The 27480-nt window shown below is 43.6% G+C and overlaps 1 protein-coding gene across 1 annotated transcript; it reads right to left on the minus strand.

Annotated features, from left to right (window-relative positions):
- Nucleotides 1-27480, minus strand: LOC140359215 (ly6/PLAUR domain-containing protein 1-like). The gene is made up of 3 exons (XM_072444081.1): nt 27315-27480; nt 25122-25250; nt 1-268 (listed from the first exon to the last, which is right to left on the minus strand). Exons 1-3 carry the CDS (start codon nt 27361-27363, stop codon nt 18-20), a joined length of 429 nt encoding a protein of 142 aa, XP_072300182.1. The 5' UTR covers nt 27364-27480; the 3' UTR covers nt 1-17.

The following is a 27480-nucleotide window of genomic DNA, read 5'->3' on the forward strand; positions in this document are numbered from 1 at the left end:
CCTCCGCCGCACGTTTGTCAGCACAGCGTCGCTCTCAGTGTCAGCGCCAGCGACAGCAGCAGCTTCCTGGGGCGGGACGGAGAGGCGGAGAAAGGGGAGGAGGCGGAGGAGAGCTGGGGGCGTTTCCGCTGCCGGGGCCCGTTGCACAGGGGCGTGTTGCAGCAGGTGATGCACACGGAGTGGAGTTTGCCCGTGCAGAACTGCTGGTACCCGGACGAGGCGATGAGGCACGCTCCGGACGACGCGCAGGACTTACGGTAATGAGTTCCTGCGACAAAAGAAGAGAAGATAGAGAAAAGGGGTAAGTTTGTGCTGTGAGAATGGGGAGGGGCCAAGAAGAAGCTGAGGTGAAAAGGGTTTACGAGGTCAGTCAACGTTCATACAGAATAATTTAAATCACTTTGAAATGGGGCTGCAGAATTTAGAAAAAGTCGAATCCAATAAATCGTAGTGTATGTTTAAAAAGTAGAAATTCACGTGAAATACTGTATTAACTGATGAACTAATACAAGAATCACATGCATTTTAGAATTTGTAAAGGTTCAACATGTTTCTGTAAAAAGACATTTTGGATATTTTGTTCTTTGCAAAGGACGTCGTGTAAATGACTGCGGCCTTGGCGATTTTTATAATTGGGTCAAGCCGAACCGATGTAGATTAGATTGTGATACATTTTGAAGAATGCGCTATACAATTACCGGAGTATAAGTTTCCGGACTATAAGTTGCACCTTTTTACACAGTTTTGGTCGGGGTGCGACTTATACTCCGGAGTGACTTATATGTGATATTATCAAAACATTATTATATCATTTGGTCATTATTTTCACGCTGGCGACCGCAGTTCACATGTTGATTATTTTCACACAACCACAAGAGGGCGCTCTAGGCTCTAAGCGACGCAGAAGAAAAATCTGCACTTCCTCTACCTCTGGAGTTTGTGGAGTTGTTTAGAAGTGACACAGAGGAAGAAGAATTCAATGGATTTAGTGATTTGGGGTAAAACTGATGCTTTGGTAAACTTGTTAGCATGTTCTTTATGCTATAGTTATCTGAATAACTGTTCATATGTTACGTTAACATACCAGACACTTACCACAGTTCTGTCTGTGCCTCATGTAGCTGAAGGTGTTAGCGTTAGCATACGTCATGTAGCTGAAGGTGTTAGCGTTAGCATACGTCATGTAGCTGAAGGTGTTAGCGTTAGCATACGTACACCTATTCACCATGTTCTCTCATCTGTTATTATTTTAAACTGCATTTCAAGATTAAATGTCTGTTCTTGGTCTTGGATTTTATCAAATACTTTTCCCCCCAAACAGTGCGACTTATACTCCAGTGCGACTTATACTCCAGTGTGGACTAGAGGAAGTACGGATTTAAACTCCGACACAACTTTAGATCAGCCTTTTCAGACACAAACGTGAAGCGGCCAAACTCTCATCCCAAAGCCTCATAAAGTGACTCACTCTTTCTTACACGTTTGAAAAGATAAAATGTTTCATAATTAGACAAAGACGGCGTGTGCAGCTCTGGTTCTTTCACGAATGGAAATGGAATTGACAAATATATCAAAATGCAGAGGAGAAAGCGGTTCATTTGACTATTTCACGCTCGTATTGGTTTAAACCTTTGGAAACATTTTTATATTTACAAGTGATCCTCCAATACAGCAGAGGTGTTAATACTATACAGTAAAGTACATGTGCCCAGTAAAGCGTGTGTGTCAGGCAGTAACTAAACACACGTATTTGGTGGTTTTCAGAATATACAGTTACTTTCCTCAAATCAAAAGTATTAATATCAGTATAAATTTAGGCTTCGTGCCACTTTTCCTTCTTTAATTACTGATATCTAAACGCATGACAAAAGGTGGAACAAATCTGACGTTTTACCTCTAAAATAATGCAACGTAAAGTGAAAGTGTCCAGAATATAGTACTCTAAAATACACTCTAAATCTAAATAAGTCTGTAACTTTGTCTGTAACAGGATTTTCAAAGTACTCTTCAAAACACGACAAAAACGTGCAAAATACAAAACGTGCGGGATCGTGATCAAACATTCATAACGCGTGACAAAACAATAGCCCAAAGCAAAAAACCCCAAATCTGCATCCATCATTTCCCACGAGCACATTTCCATACGCAATAATCCGTCATCTGTTATGGGCATAATAAATGTGACTCGGCGGTTTCATTAACGCTCCGGGACCGAGGGCGTTTGCTCCCATTTACGCAGACGTTCTTAAACGCCCTCCGCCCGCGCTCGCCTCGTGAGTTAATTCGGAGGGAAACTTTTCAGCGGGATTTATTGTAATGAGACGCGCACAGGCCGAAGCGCTGAGTTCGAGCGGTAAAACACGCTGTGATCGCGGCTCCCGACGACAAACCGGGACGATAAATCAGACCGTCAGAAAACGGGGAACTTCTGGAGGAGTCGTGAAATGACAGAGCGGTTAGAGATCGAGCCACGTGTGCTGTACTATCGGACTTTTTCTTTTTTAATTCCGTTTTGTCCGCCATCTTATAAAAGAAAAGCTGCTGTACATCAAAATAAAGCTGTTAACCCGGCTTATTTACGGTCAAATCGATCATTCTGGGAAGCATCAGGGTCAGTTTGTTTTCCAGACCCACGAGTAAAAAATTAGCCAAAAAAAATAAATAAAAAAGGAATAGGACGTTTATTTGGATTCCACCTGGACATTTTCTGCTTTATTACAAGTCCCTAAAACTCTATTTTAGTGAATTTACCTCAATCAGACCTTCCTCTAACACCAGCTTTATTCATTTATATATTTAACTAAGAAAAGGCGGGACTTCTCTGTAAATACCCCCCCTTTTTTTATTATGTTCAGCGTCTTTGGGTCACTGAAAAGCGCTATATAAATAAAAGTTATTATTATTATTATTATTACTTAAATCTGAATTCCTCTGTTGTTTGTAATTATGATTAGAGTAAAACAGACGTCAGAGTCCAAAACTACAGAGTCTCAGCTCCATGAAGAGTCCAGAAGGTTCAGGAACAGCTTCAGTTTGAAATGGGGCTAATTTTTCAGACACTTTTGGAAAAATCTGCCCCTAAGTATATGATATTTATTATTATAGATTATTCCGATCACAATATAGTCATAAGAACCAAAGTCATTAAAATCAGGACAATTTTAGAAGCAAAATTAGGTCTTTTTAAATAATTTTACAGCACAAAAACTAGATTTGTATGTAAGTACTTTTGAATCTGGCTGTATTTGTCACTTTTAAGTTTATTTTGTCATTCAGAAAGTTACATGTGTAGAGATTTTTTAGCCAATACAACTGAAATAAAATGGAAGATTTCACTGTTTTTTGGTCACAGTCTCAATAAACAATTGTAAACGTAACAATCAGTAAACGTCAAATCGTGATGTTTTTTCACTAAAATTGATCTATCGTATTTTCTGGACTACAAGTCGCACCTTTTTTTCATAGTTTGGGATGCGACTTATATGTGATATTATTTGTTATTTTCATGTCATGTAGCTGAAGGTGTTAGCGTTAGCATACGTACACCTATTCACCATGTTCTCTCATCTGTTATCATTTATTTTACGCGTTACCAAAATGCGACTTATACCCCAGTGCGACTTATATATGTTTTTTTCTTCTCTTTTATGCAATTTTTGGCTTGTGCAACTTATACTCCGGAAAATACTGTATTTTTTCTGTGATTCTGTGGGTTAATCTTGATTTAAACGACCTATCCCTGCGTTTGTCTCATTTTAGACCTGGTTTAGTCTCATTGTAGACCATGTTTAGCACTGCCTGTCCCGTGTTTAGATCTGTTTTACCGGTACTTGCAAAGTCAAACATGTTGGTGAATAATCCCGCTTGTTATGAGGACATTAAATTGCACCTTAACCTCATGAGTTACGCCGAGTCTAACTTTCCCCAGTCTGTACTTAGAAAAACCCTCGACGAGCTTTTATTCCCCTCAGTCATTTTTCATCCAAAACATTTTACTGCCGCGGGCTCATGATCAATCCGCGCGTCACCTTTATGTCGCTCGTATACCAACTGTCACGTCGACTAACGCTCAGGCCGCTGTGATTTACAGGATCATAAAACTCCACGCCGTGTTAACCAAAAACACACTTCTCTTTGGAGTTTTTAAATTCGTTCCGCACTCGGCTCCGGGTCGAGTTAGAGACGACTCAAAGCTGAGGCCGATCTATTTGTCGAGTCAGAGTTAAATATAAAGAAGTGGTGATGACGCGTGAAAAAGAACAGATCTAAATGTTGTTCTGTGGGTTTGTTGTGATGGTTGTTGGGCGAAGAGATGATAAACAAGAGAAAATAAATAAGGTTGTATTTCAGAAATATTGATTTAAACAAAAGAGGAAAACTAGGATGAACTCTACATTTATTTATAGTTATTAAATAGTATTGGGAGTAAATGTATTTTTACTTCCTGACTCTGGCACCAGCAGGAGGCCGGTCCATGTTTAGTCCTGACTCTGGCACCAGCAGGAGGCCGGTCCATGTTTAGTCCTGACTCTGGCACCAGCAGGAGGCCGGTCCATGTTTAGTCCTGACTCTGGCACCAGCAGGAGGCCGGTCCATGTTTAGTCCTGACTCTGGCACCAGCAGGAGGCCGGCCCATGTTTAGTCCTGACTCTGGCACCAGCAGGAGGCCGGTCCATGTTTAGTCCTGACTCTGGCACCAGCAGGAGGCCGGTCCATGTTTAGTCCTGACTCTGGCACCAGCAGGAGGCCGGTCCATGTTTAGTCCTGACTCTGGCACCAGCAGGAGGCCGGCCCATGTTTAGTCCTGACTCTGGCACCAGCAGGAGGCCGGTCCATGTTTAGTCCTGACTCTGGCACCAGCAGGAGGCCGGTCCATGTTTAGTCCTGACTCTGGCACCAGCAAGAGGCCGGTCCATGTTTAGTCCTGACTCTGGCACCAGCAGGAGGCCGGTCCATGTTTAGTCCTGACTCTGGCACCAGCAGGAGGCCGGTCCATGTTTAGTCCTGACTCTGGCACCAGCAGGAGGCCGGTCCATGTTTAGTCCTGACTCTGGCACCAGCAGGAGGCCGGTCCATGTTTAGTCCTGACTCTGGCACCAGCAGGAGGCCGGTCCATGTTTAGTCCTGACTCTGGCACCAGCAGGAGGCCGGCCCATGTTTAGTCCTGACTCTGGCACCAGCAGGAGGCCGGTCCATGTTTAGTCCTGACTCTGGCACCAGCAGGAGGCCGGTCCATGTTTAGTCCTGACTCTGGCACCAGCAGGAGGCCGGCCCATGTTTAGTCCTGACTCTGGCACCAGCAGGAGGCCGGCCCATGTTTAGTCCTGACTCTGGCACCAGCAGGAGGCCGGTCCATGTTTAGTCCTGACTCTGGCACCAGCAGGAGGCCGGTCCATGTTTAGTCCTGACTCTGGCACCAGCAGGAGGCCGGTCCATGTTTAGTCTTGACTCTGGCACCAGCAAGAGGCCGGTCCATGTTTAGTCCTGACTCTGGCACCAGCAGGAGGCCGGTCCATGTTTAGTCTTGACTCTGGCACCAGCAAGAGGCCGGTCCATGTTTAGTCCTGACTCTGGCACCAGCAGGAGGCCGGTCCATGTTTAGTTCTGACTCTGGCACCAGCAGGAGGCCGGTCCATGTTTAGTCCTGACTCTGGCACCAGCAGGAGGCCGGTCCATGTTTAGTCCTGACTCTGGCACCAGCAGGAGGCCGGTCCATGTTTAGTCCTGACTCTGGCACCAGCAGGAGGCCGGTCCATGTTTAGTCCTGACTCTGGCACCAGCAAGAGGCCGGTCCCTGAGAACAGGACTACTGGTACTTCCTGGTTCTAGTCAGGACTCGAGCAGCAGCGTTCTGGATGAACTGCAGCTGTTTTACAGCTCGTTTGGAGAGGCCAGTGAGCAGGACTTTACAGTCTAATCTACTGGAGAAAAACACATGGATAAGTCTAAGTCGCTATGTTCTTAGAGTTAGAGAAACTTTATTGATTCACAAGGGAAATGACTTGTACACGGTAGCTTAAAGAGCAGAGGAAGGGTGGAAGAACAGAGGAAGAGCAGGGGAAGAAGAGTGGAGGAAGAGCAGAAGAGCAGAGGAAGAAGAGTGGAGGAAGAGTGGAGGAAGAGTGGAAGAACAGAGGAAGAGCAGGGGAAGAAGAGTGGAGGAAGAGCAGAGGAAGAAGAGTGGAGGAACAGAGAAGGAGTGGAAGAACAGAGGAAGAACAGGGGAAGAAGAGTGGAGGAAGAGCAGAGGAAGAAGAGTGGAGGAACAGAGGAGGAGTGGAAGAACAGAGGAAGAGCAGGGGAAGAAGAGTGGAGGAAGAGCAGAGGAAGAGTGGAAGAACAGAGGAAAAGTGGAAGAACAGAGGAAGAGCAGGGGAAGAAGAGTGGAGGAAGAGCAGAGGAAGAAGAGTGGAGGAAGAGCAGAGGAAGAGTGGAAGAACAGAGGAAGAGTGGAAGAACAGAGGAAGAGCAGGGGAAGAAGAGTGGAGGAAGAGCAGGGGAAGAAGAGTGGAGGAAGAGCAGAGGAAGAAGAGTGGAGGAAGAGCAGAGGAAGAGTGGAAGAACAGAGGAAGAGTGGAAGAACAGAGGAAGAGCAGAGGAAGAAGAGTGGAGGAAGAGCAGAGGAAGAGTGGAAGAACAGAGGAAGAGTGGAAGAACAGAGGAAGAGCAGAGGAAGAAGAGTGGAGGAAGAGCAGAGGAAGAGTGGAAGAACAGAGGAAGAGTGGAAGAACAGAGGAAGAGCAGAGGAAGAAGAGTGGAGGAAGAGCAGAGGAAGAGTGGAAGAACAGAGGAAGAGTGGAAGAACAGAGGAAGAGCAGAGGAAGAAGAGTGGAGGAAGAGCAGGGGAAGAAGAGTGGAGGAGCAGAGAAAGAGTGGAAGAACAGAGGAAGAGCAGAGGGAAACCTGAATGCCACCACCAGATGTCGCTGTGATCCATTCCCTTCACATTTCCGCTCTCGCGCTTTGGCCTCCGTCTTTATTACAAGTTACAAAGATAAAATGGTGAAAAGAAACATTGCGTGCAGAAATAACACCTCGGCTTCCACATTCAGAGACTCAAATGAACCTGAGCACTTTCTCATTTCCCTTCGGCCTGATACAGTAAATTAACTTTTGTGAACGGCAGAAGCTAATTTAGATAAGGAAACACAGAGAGCGAGTGGCGGCGGCCATTTTGATCGAGGCGTCACCGTGAGAGACGAGCAGAGCAGGACATAGTGACCTCCACATCTGGAATAACTGTTAACGAGGTCACGTGTGTGGAGATGTAACCATGACGCAATGAACCGTAACTGACAATATGAGCGGATTTGTCTGGTTTTGTGACTTCCCCAGATGCAGAACACATTAATGTTTAAAAAGGGGATTTATATTATGTTATATTATGCCCCTTTTTTCATACTTTTGGCCGGGGTGCGACTTATACTTATATTTATACTTATATACTTATACTCCGGAGCGACTTATATGTGATATTATTTGTTATTTTCACACTTGTAACTGCATTTCATACTCCAGTGAAACTTATATATGATTTTTCTCCTCTATTATGCATTTTTTGGCTGGTGCGATTTATATTCCGGTGCGACTTATAGTCCAGGAAATACGGTAATTACAGTCAATACAACCTTTCTGGCATGACTCAGTTCATGAGTCAGTTTATACTCAATACTGATGCAAAAAGTAAAACATTAACAAAAATGTAATAGGTATTTTATAGGGATTCCACCTTTTTTTTTTTTTTTACTTAATTACAAGTCCCTAAATCAAATTCGAATAAAATCAAAATCAAATTGTTTCCACTTATAATTAGAGTTAATCAGAGGTCGAAACTACAGACTACTACAAACTTCCTCAGCTTCACAAAGATATTCAAGGAGATATTTTAGTCACATATTTGTCAGAAAAACGGGCCCCCATGGTCAGGGGTTCACGGTCCACTATGGGGGTCACACTGTAGGAACGTGTTTCAGCTCCTGGGACATGTTTTAGTAGCATAGGAACTAAAAAGAGTTGGGTCAATAGTTTCCATTCATTTACAGTGTTCGGGTTTACAGTGTTCGGGTTCACAGTGTTCGGGTTCACAGTGTTCGGGTTCACAGTGTTCGGGTTCACAGTGTTCGGGTTTACAGTGTTCAGGTTTACAGTGTTCGGTTTTACAGTGTTCGGGTTCACAGTGTTCGGGTTTACAGTGTTCAGGTTTACAGTGTTAAGGTTTACAGTGTTAAGGTTTACAGTGTTCGGGTTTATAGTGTTCAGGTTTTACAGTGTTCGGGTTTACAGTGTTCGGGTTTACAGTGTTCGGGTTTGCAGTGTTCGGGTTTGCAGTGTTCGGGTTTACAGTGTTCGGGTTTACAGTGTTCAGGTTTATAGTGTTCAGGTTTATAGTGTTCAGGTTTTACAGTGTTCGGGTTTACAGTGTTCGGGTTTGCAGTGTTCGGGTTTACAGTGTTCGGGTTTGCAGTGTTCGGGTTTGCAGTGTTCGGGTTTACAGTGTTCAGGATTACAGTGTTCAGGTTTACAGTGTTAAGGTTTACAGTGTTCGGTTTTATAGTGTTCAGGTTTACAGTGTTCAGGTTTACAGTGTTCAGGATTACAGTGTTCAGGATTACAGTGTTCGGGTTTACAGTGTTCGGTTTTACAGTGTTCGTGTTTACAGTGTTCGGGTTTACAGTGTTCAGGTTTGCAGTGTTCGGGTTTACAGTGTTCAGGATTACAGTGTTCAGGTTTACAGTGTTAAGGTTTACAGTGTTCGGTTTTATAGTGTCAGGTTTACAGTGTTCAGGTTTACAGTGTTCAGGATTACAGTGTTCAGGATTACAGTGTTCGGGTTTACAGTGTTCGGTTTTACAGTGTTCGTGTTTACAGTGTTCGGGTTTACAGTGTTCAGGTTTACAGTGTTCAGGTTTACAGTGTTCAGGTTTACAGTGTTCAGGTTTTACAGTGTTCGGTTTTATAGTGTTCGGGTTTACAGTGTTCAGGTTTACAGTGTTCGGGTTTACAGTGTTCGGGTTTACAGTGTTCAGGATTACAGTGTTCAGGTTTACAGTGTTAAGGTTTACAGTGTTCGGTTTTGCAGTGTTCAGGTTTACTGTGTTCAGGTTTACAGTGTTCAGGTTTACAGTGTTCGGGTTTACAGTGTTCAGGTTTACAGTGTTCAGGTTTACAGTGTTCAGGTTTACAGTGTTCAGGTTTTACAGTGTTCAGGTTTACAGTGTTCGGGTTTACAGTGTTCGGGTTTACAGTGTTCAGGATTACAGTGTTCGGGTTTACAGTGTTCGGGTTTACAGTGTTCGGGTTTACAGTGTTCGGGTTTACAGTGTTCAGGATTACAGTGTTCAGGTTTACAGTGTTAAGGTTTACAGTGTTCAGGTTTACAGTGTTCAGGTTTACAGTGTTCAGGATTACAGTGTTCAGGTTTACAGTGTTCGGGTTTACAGTGTTCGGGTTTACAGTGTTCAGGTTTACAGTGTTCAGGTTTACAGTGTTCAGGTTTTACAGTGTTCAGGTTTACAGTGTTCGGGTTTTACAGTGTTCAGGTTTGTGTTCGGGTTTGCAGTGTTCGGGTTTACAGTGTTCAGGATTACAGTGTTCAGGTTTACAGTGTTAAGGTTTACAGTGTTCGGTTTTGCAGTGTTCAGGTTTACAGTGTTCAGGTTTACAGTGTTCAGGATTACAGTGTTCGGGTTTACAGTGTTCGGTTTTACAGTGTTCGGGTTTACAGTGTTTGGGTTTACAGTGTTCAGGTTTACAGTGTTCAGGTTTACAGTGTTCAGGTTTACAGTGTTCGGGTTTACAGTGTTCGGGTTTACAGTGTTCAGGATTACAGTGTTCAGGTTTACAATGTTAAGGTTTACAGTGTTCGGTTTTGCAGTGTTCAGGTTTACTGTGTTCAGGTTTACAGTGTTCAGGTTTACAGTGTTCGGTTTTACAGTGTTCGGGTTTACAGTGTTCAGGTTTACAGTGTTTGGGTTTACAGTGTTCAGGTTTACAGTGTTCAGGTTTACAGTGTTCAGGTTTACAGTGTTCAGGTTTTACAGTGTTCAGGTTTACAGTGTTCGGGTTTACAGTGTTCGGGTTTACAGTGTTCAGGTTTACAGTGTTCAGGTTTACAGTGTTCAGGTTTTACAGTGTTCAGGTTTACAGTGTTCGGGTTTACAGTGTTCGGGTTTACAGTGTTCAGGATTACAGTGTTCAGGTTTGTGTTCGGGTTTGCAGTGTTCGGGTTTACAGTGTTCAGGATTACAGTGTTCAGGTTTACAGTGTTAAGGTTTACAGTGTTCGGTTTTATAGTGTTCAGGTTTACAGTGTTCAGGTTTACAGTGTTCAGGATTACAGTGTTCAGGATTACAGTGTTCGGGTTTACAGTGTTCGGTTTTACAGTGTTCGTGTTTACAGTGTTCGGGTTTACAGTGTTCAGGTTTGCAGTGTTCGGGTTTACAGTGTTCAGGATTACAGTGTTCAGGTTTACAGTGTTAAGGTTTACAGTGTTCGGTTTTATAGTGTTCAGGTTTACAGTGTTCAGGTTTACAGTGTTCAGGATTACAGTGTTCAGGATTACAGTGTTCGGGTTTACAGTGTTCGGTTTTACAGTGTTCGTGTTTACAGTGTTCGGGTTTACAGTGTTCAGGTTTACAGTGTTCAGGTTTACAGTGTTCAGGTTTACAGTGTTCAGGTTTTACAGTGTTCGGTTTTATAGTGTTCGGGTTTACAGTGTTCAGGTTTACAGTGTTCGGGTTTACAGTGTTCGGGTTTACAGTGTTCAGGATTACAGTGTTCAGGTTTACAGTGTTAAGGTTTACAGTGTTCGGTTTTGCAGTGTTCAGGTTTACTGTGTTCAGGTTTACAGTGTTCAGGTTTACAGTGTTCGGGTTTACAGTGTTCAGGTTTACAGTGTTCAGGTTTACAGTGTTCAGGTTTACAGTGTTCAGGTTTTACAGTGTTCAGGTTTACAGTGTTCGGGTTTACAGTGTTCGGGTTTACAGTGTTCAGGATTACAGTGTTCAGGTTTACAGTGTTCGGGTTTACAGTGTTCGGGTTTACAGTGTTCGGGTTTACAGTGTTCAGGATTACAGTGTTCAGGTTTACAGTGTTAAGGTTTACAGTGTTCGGTTTTGCAGTGTTCAGGTTTACAGTGTTCAGGTTTACAGTGTTCAGGATTACAGTGTTCAGGTTTACAGTGTTCGGGTTTACAGTGTTCGGGTTTACAGTGTTCAGGTTTACAGTGTTCAGGTTTACAGTGTTCAGGTTTTACAGTGTTCAGGTTTACAGTGTTCGGGTTTTACAGTGTTCAGGTTTGTGTTCGGGTTTGCAGTGTTCGGGTTTACAGTGTTCAGGATTACAGTGTTCAGGTTTACAGTGTTAAGGTTTACAGTGTTCGGTTTTGCAGTGTTCAGGTTTACAGTGTTCAGGTTTACAGTGTTCAGGATTACAGTGTTCGGGTTTACAGTGTTCGGTTTTACAGTGTTCGGGTTTACAGTGTTTGGGTTTACAGTGTTCAGGTTTACAGTGTTCAGGTTTACAGTGTTCAGGTTTACAGTGTTCAGGTTTTACAGTGTTCGGTTTTATAGTGTTCGGGTTTACAGTGTTCAGGTTTACAGTGTTCGGGTTTACAGTGTTCGGGTTTACAGTGTTCAGGATTACAGTGTTCAGGTTTACAATGTTAAGGTTTACAGTGTTCGGTTTTGCAGTGTTCAGGTTTACTGTGTTCAGGTTTACAGTGTTCAGGTTTACAGTGTTCGGTTTTACAGTGTTCGGGTTTACAGTGTTCAGGTTTACAGTGTTTGGGTTTACAGTGTTCAGGTTTACAGTGTTCAGGTTTACAGTGTTCAGGTTTACAGTGTTCAGGTTTTACAGTGTTCAGGTTTACAGTGTTCGGGTTTACAGTGTTCGGGTTTACAGTGTTCAGGTTTACAGTGTTCAGGTTTACAGTGTTCAGGTTTTACAGTGTTCAGGTTTACAGTGTTCGGGTTTACAGTGTTCGGGTTTACAGTGTTCAGGATTACAGTGTTCAGGTTTGTGTTCGGGTTTGCAGTGTTCGGGTTTACAGTGTTCAGGATTACAGTGTTCAGGTTTACAGTGTTAAGGTTTACAGTGTTCAGGTTTTACAGTGTTCAGGTTTACAGTGTTCGGGTTTACAGTGTTCGGGTTTACAGTGTTCAGGATTACAGTGTTCAGGTTTACAGTGTTCGGGTTTACAGTGTTCGGGTTTACAGTGTTCGGGTTTACAGTGTTCAGGATTACAGTGTTCAGGTTTACAGTGTTAAGGTTTACAGTGTTCGGTTTTGCAGTGTTCAGGTTTACAGTGTTCAGGTTTACAGTGTTCAGGATTACAGTGTTCAGGTTTACAGTGTTCAGGTTTTACAGTGTTCAGGTTTACAGTGTTCGGGTTTACAGTGTTCGGGTTTACAGTGTTCAGGTTTACAGTGTTCAGGTTTACAGTGTTCAGGTTTTACAGTGTTCGGGTTTACAGTGTTCGGGTTTACAGTGTTCGGGTTTACAGTGTTCAGGATTACAGTGTTCAGGTTTACAGTGTTCGGGTTTACAGTGTTCGGGTTTACAGTGTTCGGGTTTACAGTGTTCAGGATTACAGTGTTCAGGTTTACAGTGTTAAGGTTTACAGTGTTCGGTTTTGCAGTGTTCAGGTTTACAGTGTTCAGGTTTACAGTGTTCAGGATTACAGTGTTCAGGTTTACAGTGTTCGGGTTTACAGTGTTCGGGTTTACAGTGTTCGGGTTTACAGTGTTCAGGTTTACAGTGTTCAGGTTTACAGTGTTCAGGTTTTACAGTGTTCAGGTTTACAGTGTTCGGGTTTTACAGTGTTCAGGTTTGTGTTCGGGTTTGCAGTATTCGGGTTTACAGTGTTCAGGATTACAGTGTTCAGGTTTACAGTGTTAAGGTTTACAGTGTTCGGTTTTGCAGTGTTCAGGTTTACAGTGTTCAGGTTTACAGTGTTCAGGATTACAGTGTTCGGGTTTACAGTGTTCGGTTTTACAGTGTTCGGGTTTACAGTGTTCGGGTTTACAGTGTTCAGGTTTACAGTGTTCAGGTTTACAGTGTTAAGGTTTACAGTGTTCAGGTTTTACAGTGTTCGGTTTTATAGTGTTCGGGTTTACAGTGTTCAGGTTTACAGTGTTCGGGTTTACAGTGTTCGGGTTTACAGTGTTCAGGATTACAGTGTTCAGGTTTACAATGTTAAGGTTTACAGTGTTCGGTTTTGCAGTGTTCAGGTTTACTGTGTTCAGGTTTACAGTGTTCAGGTTTACAGGGTTCGGTTTTACAGTGTTCGGGTTTACAGTGTTCAGGTTTACAGTGTTCAGGTTTACAGTGTTCAGGTTTTACAGTGTTCAGGTTTACAGTGTTCGGGTTTACAGTGTTCGGGTTTACAGTGTTCAGGATTACAGTGTTCAGGATTACAGTGTTCAGGTTTACAGTGTTCGGGTTTACAGTGTTCGGGTTTACAGTGTTCAGGTTTACAGTGTTCGGGTTTACAGTGTTCGGGTTTACAGTGTTCAGGATTACAGTGTTCAGGATTACAGTGTTCAGGTTTACAGTGTTCGGGTTTACAGTGTTCGGGTTTACAGTGTTCGGGTTTACAGTGTTCAGGTTTACAGTGTTCGTGTTTACAGTGTTCGGGTTTACAGTGTTCGGGTTTACAGTGTTCAGGTTTACAGTGTTCGGGTTTCACAGTGTTCAGGTTTGTGTTCGTGTTTACAGTGTTCGGGTTTACAGTGTTCGGGTTTACAGTGTTCAGGTTTACAGTGTTCGGGTTTCACAGTGTTCAGGTTTGTGTTCGGGTTTACAGTGTTCGGGTTTACAGTGTTCAGGTTTATGTGCGTTATATCTATCTGCACGGCGCCCCCTACGTGTCACGAGGCGCAGCTGTTTCTCATGTAATCCGGTTGTATCCCTCCACATATCAAAGAGTAAAAACACATTTCAAACCATGAATACAATGCTTATTTGTTTGGGTAACGACAATTAGCTCTTAAAGGAGCAGATATGTTATGTTCTTGTCGACTTTGTACTTGAAAAATGAGAACATATTGTACATATTATACTTTATACTTTAAGATTGTGAGCAATAAATAAAGAAAACCCACTCAGAAACCAGTGAAGTGTCTGAATGACCCGGGACAACACGTCAAACTCAAGGCAACATCTTCAGAGTCGACGTTTGCAAATGGAAACTCTTGGTCCATTAAACAACAAAAGCGTTATTTTGTTTTTTATCCGTAATTATGTGAGAAAACGCGCGGGTAAACGATGAGAAAACGTGCTTTAAATCCGAAACGTCTGCGGGAAACGACATCACTCCGACACAGTGAATGTCGAATCTGATCACGGTCGCAAAGTCGGGAAAAATTACAATTAGGCGTTTGTCGACTTAACGTAGCCGTAGTTAAACCAGACGAAGAAACACAATCACTTTCATTACGGCGTTTGGTGGTTTCTGTGTTGATTATTCAGACTTGAAGGGATTATTTGAAGGAAAGTAAATAACGCGCCAAACGAACAATAACACGCGTAAGCCCCGAAGTACAAACCCGCATTATCAGATTCGTACAAAGGTTTTAGAAGTACAAATGGAAGTCTCTGTCTGTTGTTTTCAATTAGCAGGTTTTCACAGCTGTAATTATCTCCATTAGACTGGAGCGCGTGACCCTGGTGCGCTGCGCGCCCAAATCACTCAGACACGCGCCCAATAAAAGCAAAGTTTAGATGGGAAAATGTATATTTATAAAGTTAATGGACGTGGAAAGTAAAATATAATGCACCAGACTGACATTACGTGTCTCGACGTTTTCAGACACTCTAAATGTTGCTTTACAAATAGTCGCTCGGCAGACGCTGAAAGACGTGGCAGCTGTTTCATACTTACAGCACATGAATGCACTGAAAGAAAAGTGGTCTGTACGTTTTAAACTGCCGGGATTCAAACCAACAACCGTCCAAAGCAGCTGCCGACATCGCAACTACTTTTGAGTGCCATTTTTACTTCTTTTACACCAGTTATCGCTTTAATGTACACAATGTAGACGTAATTAGCTTCTTCTGCCACACGGTCCACGGGTTTTGGAGGTAAATTAGAACCGTTGCCATGGCGATGTACGATTGAACATTTAATAAAGTGCTCGAAATGGCTTGTAAACTGGAAACTGAAACGAATATGCAAAGAATAAAAGGAAATGCAACCCCTTTTTTGATCATTTAAGACGTTTCCTGGCGAATTACCGTATTTTCCGAACTATAAGTCGCACCTTTTTTCACAGTTTTAGCCGGGGTGCAACTTATACTTATTTATACTTATATACTTATACTTAAACTCCGGAGCGACTTATATGTGATATTATTTGTTATTTTCACACTTGCAACAGCATTTCATACTCCAGAGCGACTTATACTCCGAAAAATACGGTAGGTGAATTTTTTAATGATCCTTGTGGTATTGAAATGTGTATTGATCATATTCCTCGATCAAAATTGAGTATTGTGACAGCATGAATGGCTGAATGTTTAAATCTGTTCAGTGGTTGGGGTCGTCATACCTTCTTCCTGAGCAGCACCTCAAACCGACTTTGCAGAGTTTTTTCACAGTTTGCTGAAGTGAACGAGGAGCCGCAGCGATTGTATCTGTATCATTTATTCACATGTTCGATTCTATTATGAAAATAGTCATTAGGGCCTGTAAGTATAGCCACCTTCTAATTAACACGAGCTGCATTTCTAAGTGGAGTTGCCGTGGTGACAGCAATAACGTGACAAACATGCTATTTTTATTCATCGTTATATATTACACAAGCGACAATCTGTTTGCTGAGCCATGGTCCGGATGGAGATGACATCTGGGCTTTATTACCTCATCTTTAGCGTTTCAATGACCTCATGCTCTCGTTTAGACTGTGAAAGTTACATCATGAATTAGTCTCATTTAGTTTCACAGTTTTGCAGTTAAGTAGACAAATCAGACTTAGTTCTACATATTGCTTTTAGTCGAATATGAAGTCTAACCCGGGTGGACTCCGGTCTGGACCCGGACCCGAGCTCGGTCTCGCCCGGACTCAAACCTCAGACACAGAACTTTGGAGTGAACAGCGTAAGACTCTCGTTCACACAGAACGAGCAGAGCTGCCCCCGTGTGTTTGTGACGAGCGAGTTTTAAGACATCGTTTCAAATGAACTGGGAGTTTGAGGCTTTCCTTCATGTCCTCTTTCTCCCTCTTTCTCCATCTCTCCCTCTTTCTCCCTCTCGCTCCTTCTTTCTCTCTCTTTCTCCCTCTCGCTCCCTCTCTTTCTCCCTCTTTCTCCCTCTTTCTCTCTCTTTCTCCCTCTTTCTCCCTCTTTCTCTCTCTTTCTCTCTCTTTCTCCCTCTCTTTCTCCTCTCTCTCCCTCTCTTTCTCCACTTTCTCCCTCTTCCTCCCCCTCTTTCTCCCTCTTCCTCCCCCTCTTTCTCCCTCTTCCTCCCCCTCTTTCTCCCTCTTTTTCTCCTCTTTCTCCTCTTGCTCCCTCTTTCTCCCTCTCGCTCCCTCTTCCTCCTCTCTTTCTCCCTCTCTCTCCCTCTCGCTCCAAACACACAGGAGCCCGTCCCGCACCATGAGCCTCTGCCCTCTGCCCTCTGCCCTCTGCCCACTGCCCACTGCCCTCTGCCCTCTGCCCTCTGCCCACTGCCCTCTGCCCTCTGCCCACTGCCCACTGCCCACTGCCCTCTGCCCTCTGCCCTCTGCCCACTGCCCTCTGCCCTCTGCCCACTGCCCACTGCCCTCTGCCCACTGCCCTCTGCCCTCTGCCCTCTGCCCACCGCCCACTGCCCTCTGCCCTCTGCCCTCTGCCCACTGCCTACTGCCCTCTGCCCACCGCCCGTGCACCACCGGAGTGAGAAAGCTTGAACAGCAGGAGTCTGATGTCTGTTGTATTCTGAGTGAATAATAAAGAAGAGTGATGAGAGAGTTCTCTTTGTAACACTTTCACTTTAGAGGTTTTTGTCTGTACCGCCAATTAGCCAATCACATCGCTGCATTGTCTTGTGCAGAGGAAAGTCCAGGGTTTGATGTTCTGACCAGAACAAAAGCAACATGCTCCACATCTTGAGGACAAAACTGTGATTATTTGCGGAGCTAAACCTGGACTAGAACAGGCCCAAAACCCAATCTACATCAGGACTTCACTGGACTCCAAACCAGGACCAGCATCTGAACCAGGACGAAAACAGAAATCAAGACGCTCTCGCCACAAAAACCTCAAAACGTTGAATGTTACATCGACGTCCTCACTTTTAATAACGCGTATCTCCCTTTTTTAACACAGCGCCAACCGCACATTACACCGAGAGACACGGACCCGGCTCGTACACGTTCACTCAAGCAGGAAGTTCCCATTTCCCACTTCACGAGCGGCGTCTGCCCTTTGGATCAGGAGCAGCGGCACAAAGACTCTGCTTACCGGGTTCGGAAAAATGAAGGGCTAATTTAGTCTGAAAACGGAGCCGATATTAAGCGGAGCGGACGACCTTTAGCGGCTAACCTCACAATTATTCAGGCGGTGGAGAGTGCGGGGAAAACAGCAGAAAAGTAACACATCTCATCAACCAGTTAGAACAAAAGTAACCGATAGAGATCATGCACAAAGGTCAGAGGACGTTACGGGGCTAAAAGTGTGGCAAAAGAGGCCGCGACGGGGCGCGGCGGAACTAATTCACCTAAAGCAGAGCGGTTTACTGTGAAAATGTTGTTACAAAAACGGTTTAAGCTTCAAACTGGACCAGAAAATCCTGCGTAAACGACCGCTAAGCACGGACTCGACAGGCTGAACAAATCACTGCAGACATATTGCTGTATAAAATGTTGTTTGAGTTCATAAAATAAGCACGCTTAATAGTGCTGAGCCATCTGAGCTCGAACCGGTGCAATCTGAGAATTTAACGAGCAAAGAGAAAAAGGAGCAGAAGAAGCCGAAACCAGGACAATTTGTGTTATATTTGAGTGAAGAAGACTGTGCAGGAGCCGTCAGCAAGAGGAAGAACAAGAAACGTCCAAATAAGACCTGAAGAACCTCCTCAAGCTGTCAATGTTTTTATGTGTTTATGTGTTTAAATACCGTATTTTCAACACTATAAGGCGCACTGGATTATAAGGTGCATTAAAGGTTGAATGGACAATTTTTTGGCCCAAATCTGAGTCTTATTTCCTCGTGGCGTGGACGGCCGATTAGTCCTGCCACGTATCAATCATAAAACGCACCTACTGCACAGCTGCAGCCTCGTGAGGCTCGTCCCCCGAGAGCAGCACGTTTCCGCGTGTCTAAGCGCATGGATCTATCATAATATAGTTCCCTCAGTGTACAGGACAAAATTAAGAGAGAGAAAGACAGTTCGAGCTGACTCAGAGAGACAGAAATCTACGGGAGACGAGAGATGCGATGCGATCCGACGCGCTAATAAACAAACACACGTGTAGAAGTGAGGCTGTTGTGCGCGTACGCACAGGTGGAGTGCGCGTACGCACAGGGGGAGTGCGCATGCGCACTTCTGCTTGAGTTCTCAAATCGGCGAAAAATCGTCCATTACCCCTTTAAGCGAAACAAAACGTGTACCACACAAAATCACTTCGAGGTCAGTAAGCACAACCAGAATTCATCCATATATAAGGCGCACTGGATTATATGAAAATTAAAGGCTTTTAAGTGCGCCTTATAGTGCGGAAAATACGGTAGTCTTGTAACAACAAAGGACATTTTTTTTAATGTGAGATTTAATCATTAAAAAAAAAATTGGTAATATTCTTGTTTTGAGGACAATAAAGTGAACCTCTGCCATGGGAAATAAAGACATAATTAGTGCATAATACATCCATGAATTAGTGACATTATTTAATGCACACACACACACACACACACACACACACACACTCCTCTGACATTGTGTGCAGTGTAAGGTTTGTCACGTCTCTGTCTGCAGCAAAAACATGATTATTACTCTATTATATGATGATTACTAAATAGTTAATAAAGATATATGTGAATCAGTTTGAGCCGAATGCTTTTGCTCGCCATTAAATCTTTTTTGCAGGTGACGGTGTAAGAGTAAAATTGAGCGTGTTAATTGACTCTGTGACTCTGCGTCGGTCACAACCGGAGGAGCATTCAAATGAAGCCGTTTCTTTGGCGATGTCACGAACGCTAAAAAGCCCAGATTTATCCGGTTCACAGTAACAGCGAAGCAGAAACGCAGCGCAGACAGCAGAATTCACAGATGTATTGGCCTTTGATCCAGAATACACAGTTATTCAAGTTCAATGGTCGCCTCAGATTAAAAGTGCTTTTTTGTGCCGAGAGCGTTTATCTGCTTTTGTCAGTGAAAACAAAAGGGAAACATCGAGGGAGGAAACACAGTTCAATATAAAAGTTGAATAAATGTTTCTCTGTATGAGCCGCTTTGTTGCCATTCCACGTTTTCACTGAATCCACAATGTTATCTCATCATCTGCTCTTGTACAAACAGTTTTACAGCACAATACATCGGCACTTCTCTTTTGGGGATTGGGACAAAGACTGTAACTGTATAGTTTTTAAGTTTCTATAAAGAAATAACAACAGATAAAAAGCTTTTTTTACACCGCAAGAGTGAAAAAGCAGTGTGAGCAGTGTGAGCGGTGTGGGCAGTGTAAGCAATGTGAGCAGTGTGGGCAGTGAGAGCAGTGAGAGCAGTGTGAGCAGTGTAAGCAATGTGAGCAGTGTGGGCAGTGTGGGCAGTGAGAGCAGTGTGAGCGAGCAGTGTGGGCAGTGAAAGCGGTGTGAGCAGTGTGGGCAGTGAGAGCAGTGTGAGCAAAATGAGCAGTGAGCGCGGTGTGAGCAGTGTAAGCAATGTGAGCAGTGTAGGCAGTGAGAGCAGTGAGAGCAGTGTGAGCAGTGTAAGCAATGTGAGCAGTGTGGGCAGTGAGAGCAGTGAGAGCAGTGTGAGCAAAATGATCAGTGAGCGCGGTGTGAGCAGTGTAAGCAATGTGAGCGGTGTGAGCAGTGTGGGCAGTGAGAGCAGCGTGAGCAGTGTGGGCAGTGAAAGCGGTGTGAGCAGTGTGGGCAGTGTAAGCAATGTGAGCAGTGTGGGCAGTGAGAGCAGTGAGAGCAGTGTGAGCAGTGTGAGCAAAATGAGCAGTGAGCGCGGTGTGAGCAGTGTAAGCAATGTGAGCAGTGTGGGCAGTGAGAGCAGTGTGAGTGGTGTGAGCAGTGTGGGTAGTGAGAGCAGTGTGAGCAGTGTGAGCAGTGTGACCGGTGTGAGCAGTGTGGGCAGTGAAAGCGGTGTGAGCAGTGTGGGCAATGTGAGCAGTGTGGTCAGTGAGCGCGGTGTGAGCAGTGTGGTCAGTGAGCGCGGTGTGAGCAGTGTGAGCACTGTGGGCAGTGAGAGCAGTAGTGACAGCAGCAGCAGTGACAGCAGCAGTGACAGCAGCAGGACAAATAAGAACATCTCCATGGAGACAAGCAGATCCTCCACCAGACAAGTGTGAGGAGAAACAAGTCCCTTCACAGCAAGAGGGCACGTTTTACCCTGTAATTAAGTAATTTGTATTTTGGTTTATTGGTTTATTTTGGCTGAATTCTTACACCGCGGGTCTTTAAGGAGCCAGTGTGTCTTTTATCCTTGTCCGAGTTTAACCCAGTTTAGTTTTGGTTTAAGCTAAACTTGTCTAGATTAATACGCAATGACCTGATTATATGTGTTTTTATAGAACTGAAAGAAATGCCTCTAACGTTCCAAAGGCAAACACGGGCTGTCTCCATGGTTTGGTTTAGTTTGGTTTAGTTTGGTTTGGTTTAGTTTGGTTTGGTTTAGTTTGGTTTGGTTTGGTTCAGTTTAGTTTGGTTTGGTTCAGTTTGGTTTGGTTTGGTTTAGTTTGGTTCAGTTTGGTTGAAACTTTTCATCTCCATGGAGTAAAGCAAATACGCAGTGCTGCTTTAAATAAAGGTCAATAAATAAATAAACAAACATTATTTTTGACTACTATTTTTGTCTTATTATTAGTTTTAGTGTAAATCGTTAAAAATGAAAGTCTTTGGTTTGAACTCCCATGAGCCCCAAAACCAATTTAAAAAAAACTCAGTATTTTCACATTGCTTCATTTTTTACAGTGTCAACGTTTGAGGTACTTTTAGTGTTTATGTCCATTGTCGTGTTTTGTGGTCGTTCTAAACATTTTATTGCACTACAAGTTTTTTTTGCACATGTTTCGTTGGTGTTTTTAACTGCAAATGGCAATAAACTGAAACTAAAACAGATTTGAACAGACCCTTTTCCACATCTTGAGCCAGGATCTTGGGCAGATCTAACGAACCGGAAACTTTTGATTATTTCAGGATTGACGGGGGAAACCTGACGCTCTCCGCTCCACCAGTTACTGCATCTGAACAGTAGCTCTGTTTGGAGATGAAATGTGTTTACACTCGATCATAATCCAATGAGGAGGAGATTACTCAGTCCAGGGATTTGGATTAGACTCTTGTTTGAAGGTGCGATGCTGAGTGTGTTTTGTTGATTGTGGCACAAATCCACTTATGGGCCCTCGGTCTGGAGCATTTTGTGTCTTTACAATGTTTGCTTTGGCTTCATGTTACACACCAGATCAACATTAGGACAGAAATTTAACTTAAAAAATCGGTGTATGATTTGTTCAACGGATTTTCGATTTCAAAAGAAAAACAAAAAAGGGTTTTGCTTCACGAGACAAATTACAATAAAACGGTTTTGAGTTTCCATTTTTTAATTTCATCCCAAAATTGAAAAAAAAACAACAGATATTGGCATCAGGCTCGGAGCATGCTTTCTGTATTTAATTCACCTTTATTTGTTCTGCGTGAGTTGGTTCTGGGCAGGGGGGCCGAGCTGGAGTGAAATGACCATCTACAGCTCATGTGCGCCCCACACTGGGTGACACTGGGACTGCGCGGGTCATCACCGTGGACAGATGAAGAGGTCTGGGGGGGGGGGGGGGGATCATCTGCTGTCGTGGCTGTGCTGCTGCTCTTACAGATGAGCTGCTCTGTTCATGGAGCACACGAGTTTCACACCTTCTCCTTTGTTCTCCCGGCTGTGAGCTTATGGTTTTTGTCCTGTGGAACGTGAACCTTTGCCCCAGTCTGAGGTGCAGAGCCTCTGGAGCAGGTTTTCATTAAGGATGTCTCTGTGCACTGCTGCGTTCATCTTTCTGTTGATCCTGACTTATCTGCTCCTGCCCCTTTAAAAACACCCCCACAGCACCATGCCCCCCCCCACCCCCCACCCCCCACGCTTCACTGTAGGAACAATACTGACCTGGTGATGAGCCACGCTGGATATTCAAGCTAAAGAGTGAGGAAATCAGCTGAAGGGCCCTCAACTTCATGCACCTTTAATGAAACGGCCTCATTTCATCTTTTGAAGACAGAGAGTTAAAGAGGCCGTTTATGTCAAAGAAGAGAATCAATCAAAGTTTATTTGTAGAGCACAGTTCATACAAAAGTAACTCAAAGTGCTTTACAATAGTAAAAAACATGTTCAAATCCCAATACAATATAAATCACAAGACATAAATAAAGCATAAATAGTAATTTTAAAATGTAATCAAATTGAATGAATCGCAGATAAAATACTTTCACTCAAAACCAGAGCTAAACGGAACCATTTTAGTCTAGATTTAAACACCGCCAGCAAAGAAGAGCATCTCACAACCTCAGGCTGGCACCAGCAGGAGGCCGGTCCATGTTTAGTCCTGACTCTGGCACCAGCAGGAGGCCGGTCCATGTTTAGTCCTGACTCTGGCACCAGCAGGAGGCTGGTCCATGTTTAGTCCTGACTCTGGCACCAGTAGGAGGCCGGTCCATGTTTAGTCCTGACTCTGGCACCAGCAGGAGGCCGGTCCATGTTTAGTCCTGACTCTGGCACCAGCAGGAGGCCGGTCCATGTTTAGTCCTGACTCTAGCACCAGCAAGAGGCTGGTCCATGTTTAGTCCTGACTCTGGCACCAGCAGGAGGCCGGTCCATGTTTAGTCCTGACTCTGGCACCAGCAGGAGGCTGGTCCATGTTTAGTCCTGACTCTGGCACCAGCAGGAGGCCGGTCCATGTTTAGTCCTGACTCTGGCACCAGCAGGAGGCTGGTCCATGTTTAGTCCTGACTCTGGCACCAGCAGGAGGCCCGTCCCTGAGAACAGGACTAATGTGATGGTACTTCCTGGTTCTAGTCAGGACTCGAGCAGCAGCGTTCTGGATGTACTGCAGCTGTTTTGATTTCGGTCCATGTTCTTCAGGTGATAAAAAGCTGCTGGTGTCATGAGTCATTATCACCCCCAGATTTCTAACTTGATTCGGAGGTTTTAGAGCGAGACTCTGGAGGTGACGCTCACACTGTCTCTTTGTTTCTGTGGGACAAAGACCATGATTTTGGTCTTATTTGAGTTCAGCTGGAGAGACTTGTTTTCTTTCCCTCTTTAAACAGAAATGGAGGTGTAAGGTTGAATTCACGGGTTATTTACAGGTGCATTTTGAAGCCGTGGAGCGACATCAGCCCTGGTCATTCAGATGCTAATCAGGTACTAATCAGTGATGACGGTGCTACATTCAGCTAACAATAGGATTTCTATGGCTCATCACAGAGCTGTTAGGACAACAAGGAAGTCTAGTTTCAGGGGAAACAGGACAGGGTTTGATCAGGAGTTCTCAGACTAGATCTAAGGATTAAAAATGAATTTTGGACTTTTTGAAACATTGTCCAGATCACAACAACTGAATGCTTTTCTGTGATATTTTTTAGATTATTCGACTAGTCAAACAGTTATTTCTATTGTACATTGCAACATTTTAAATACATTATCAATAAAATAGGTCGAAACAGCCTGACCCTAACCCAAAAAATGTTTATTCTCTTTTGACATTTTGACAACGCCACTGTTTTGGTTATAAAAAGCTCTTTTCATGCGATGAATAGTCTGCATAGTCCAGTTAATGATAATCAAAATACAACTACGAGTATTTCCTTACAGTCGATTGGCCACAAGTAGTCGAGTCATCGTTACAACCGTGTAAACTTGTAGTCACATATTTGTTAGCGCTAATAAAATGATTCAATTCAACACCACATGGAATTAGAATATCAAATCAGCACAATCAAATTTGAAGAAGGGCCGCGAGCATCTCACTGATCCGGCCACGTATCAGATCCACAGAGCACCAAGAGGACCACGAGATCGCAACAAATATTTAAACTGACCTCTAATACACAACGGCAAATTAAACTCACTATTCATTCCCAAATATGAAACTACTCACTCTAAACCTTCTCCTTTCTGATTTTTGGATACATTTATTCGACAAAATCCAAGACCAAGAACAGATATTTAATTAGAGAACATGGTGAATAGGTGTACGTATGCTAACGCTAACACCTTCAGCTACATGACGTATGCTAACGCTAACACCTTCATCTTCATGACGTATGCTAACGCTAACACCTTCAGCTACATGACGTATGCTAACGCTAACACCTTCAGCTACATGACGTATGCTAACGCTAACACCTTCAGCTACATGACGTATGCTAACGCTAACACCTTCAGCTACATGACGTATGCTAACGCTAACACCTTCAGCTACATGAGGCACAGACAGAGCTGTGGTAAGTGTCTGGTATGTTAACGTAACATATGAACAGTTATTCAGATAACTATAGCATAAAGAACATGCTAACAAGTTTACCAAAGCATCAGTTTTACCCAAAATCACTAAATCCATTGAATTCTTCTTCCTCTGTGTCACTTCTAAACAACTCCACAAACTCCAGAGGAAGAGGAAGTGCCGATTCTTCTTCTGCGTCGCTTAGAGCCTAGAGCGCCCTCTTGTGCTTGTGTGAAAATAACAAATAATATCACATATAAGTCGCTCTGGAGTATAAATCGCACCCCGGGCCAAAACTATGTAAAAAGTTGCAACTTATAAACCGGAAAATACGCTACATCTTTTGTTTAGTAAAAAAAAAAAGGTGATCGCCCAAGACGCCATCGACGATTAATCGACACGGCAACCACAGGTCTACATCCAGTCGGTAGGTTCCATGGTGTTTTTGCTTCACAATCTGCCCGAACGAGGAACATAAAAAGCACTCACCGTCGTCCATGACCAGCACCTCTTTCTGGCACATGTCCTGAACGTTGACGGTGCAGTTTACGACGAACTCGGGAGCGGCGCAGTCCTGGGTCATTTCACACTGATAACACTGGATCTGCAGCGCCCGCCCTGGAAACACAACCACAACACGCTCATGTCCATTTAACTGTAGAAACGGACGGCAGATGTGCGGCTGCGGCGGTTTATTAACGGTTTATTAACGCCCGAAATCCCGACGGCAGTTTCCTCGAAAGGCGAATTAGAAAACGTGCCATAAACGTGTAGAAAATGTAGTTTAAGTTGTTTTTTGCACAGTTTAACACACGGACGCTCTCTTTTAGCTCCAAATAAAATCTTCCAAAACTGAAATGTCTTTGTGTCATTGTTGGTTAAGAAATGCTTCTCAAACAGAATCACGTACAGCAGGAAGCGGGCGATATATCGACGATAACGAGGGACGATATTATATCAGACAAATGTGAAATGTCTGTGTTGAGTTTTAATCGACTCTTTTGGAAGATTTTTCACACTAAACGATGCACTCAATATTCACATTTTTGCACGTCTTCAAAATAACACCATTTATTTCATTTACAAACTACATTTACACTGTACGTTATGTAAAAGACTAAAGGTTAAAGGGTTTAGTCATCAGACCTTTAGTCGTTTACTCGATTAATCGGTCAGTGATGTCTTGGTCAACTCATTGATTTATGATGACTTAACAGGAAAGAGAAGGTGAGTGACCCTGAGGTTTGGGAGTGAGTTGTGGTCTTAACCTTTCTTTTTCAGACACTGTTATGTAGTGATTCTGTTTTTAATGATTTGCAATTGCATAATCTCTTTAGTCAAACAAGAATCTCTTTAGCCGACTAAATCCTGGACACAGTTTTGAAAATGTTTTGACTTTCATCCAAAAAGTCATTTTCAATCTGATGGAAATTGAGTGTCTGGTATTTATTCTATCCTGAGATCAGATGAGTCTTTCCCAAAGGGAGGAATTACAGACCGGACTCATTTGTGCTCAGAGCCATAAAAAGTCTAGTTTCACAAACCGTCTCCATCAGATTGAAATGATTTTCGGATGGAAGTGGAAATGTCTGACCAGGACCAGTTCTGCATGAGGGATTAGGACTTCATTACCCGTGTCTGTTTTCAGAATCCAAGTGTTGAGGACGTGCTTAATATTCAGAATTAAATAATAAAGACATGTTTCTGTTTCTTAAATAGCCACATTGCTCATGTCTGGATTGTGATTCCTGATTTCATCCACAAAGATTCACCAGTTTCTTATGGGTCCAAAAGGTTCTGTGCATTTAAATGAAGGGATGATATTCATAATCATCATGTTCTATAACATCTTTATTAACCAGAATATGATTTCCCTATGTGTTGTGAAAACTACAGAGTAACTGTTTTCTGGAACAGGTTCTTTTGCATAAAAAACAGAGAAACAAAAAGTTATTTAAATGTTGAGTTTTCACACTAATATTCATTCTTTTTTATATATAATGTAACTCAATATTCTAAGCATTCTGAATACATTTCTCTTTATTATACCATTTCAGCAGGTTTATTCAGTATTCTGTCGATCTGACTGGTAACTGCATGTATATAATATCATAATAAAAAAGCCAGTTACTCACTGAATTCAATTTACAAATAATATGATTATAATTATTAGGTTGTTTGCGATTTACTAACTGCGACCATTTAATTTGCTATTTTGATTCGATAATGATACATATTGCAGCCCAAACAAAAAAAGGCAAAGTCTCACGTTTTCCATTTGGTCCAAATTCTGTCAAAAGTCCCAATACGATTTTTGTATTTTTTTCAATGGTCAAATATAATATAGTCTTTGATGCTGGTCCAGTTCCTGTTGCGTTTTGTCCTTTGAGCAGATGAAACTTTTCAGCTCTAATTCCCGTCGGTTCCTTTGGTGAAAACACCACAGAAACATCACGTGGAGCTGTCACTCACCTGCGATGATCAGTTCAATAAAAGTCCCGCTAAAACATGATTGTGGAGCATCATCCATCAGAACACGCGATCCAACCCCTACAAGACGCGCGCGCCTCCAAACCCGCCGCGTAACGAGCCAAAGTCATTACGCGGCGGCTCGGTCACTGCCGAACCCGCGCGCCCCCTTTGATCTTTACCCGCCCGAGCGCGCGTGTAACGGTCCCGTACCTGTCCCGGGGCAGAGCAGGAGCAGAGCGGAGAGCGCGAGCAGCCGCATCCTGCGCCTTCAGCAGCTCCAACGTGAGTCCGGGGAGCGCGCACGGAGACGGAGGCGCGTGGGGCCGCCGCGTGCCATGGCCGGTGTGAGACGTACCCCTCCTCGTGCGTCCGCGGC

Source organism: Eucyclogobius newberryi, unplaced genomic scaffold (genome assembly GCF_026437365.1).
Source record: "Eucyclogobius newberryi isolate DKJ021-1_F unplaced genomic scaffold, fEucNew1.0.hap1 SCAF_14, whole genome shotgun sequence".
NCBI classification, from domain to species: Eukaryota; Metazoa; Chordata; class Actinopteri; order Gobiiformes; family Gobiidae; genus Eucyclogobius; species Eucyclogobius newberryi.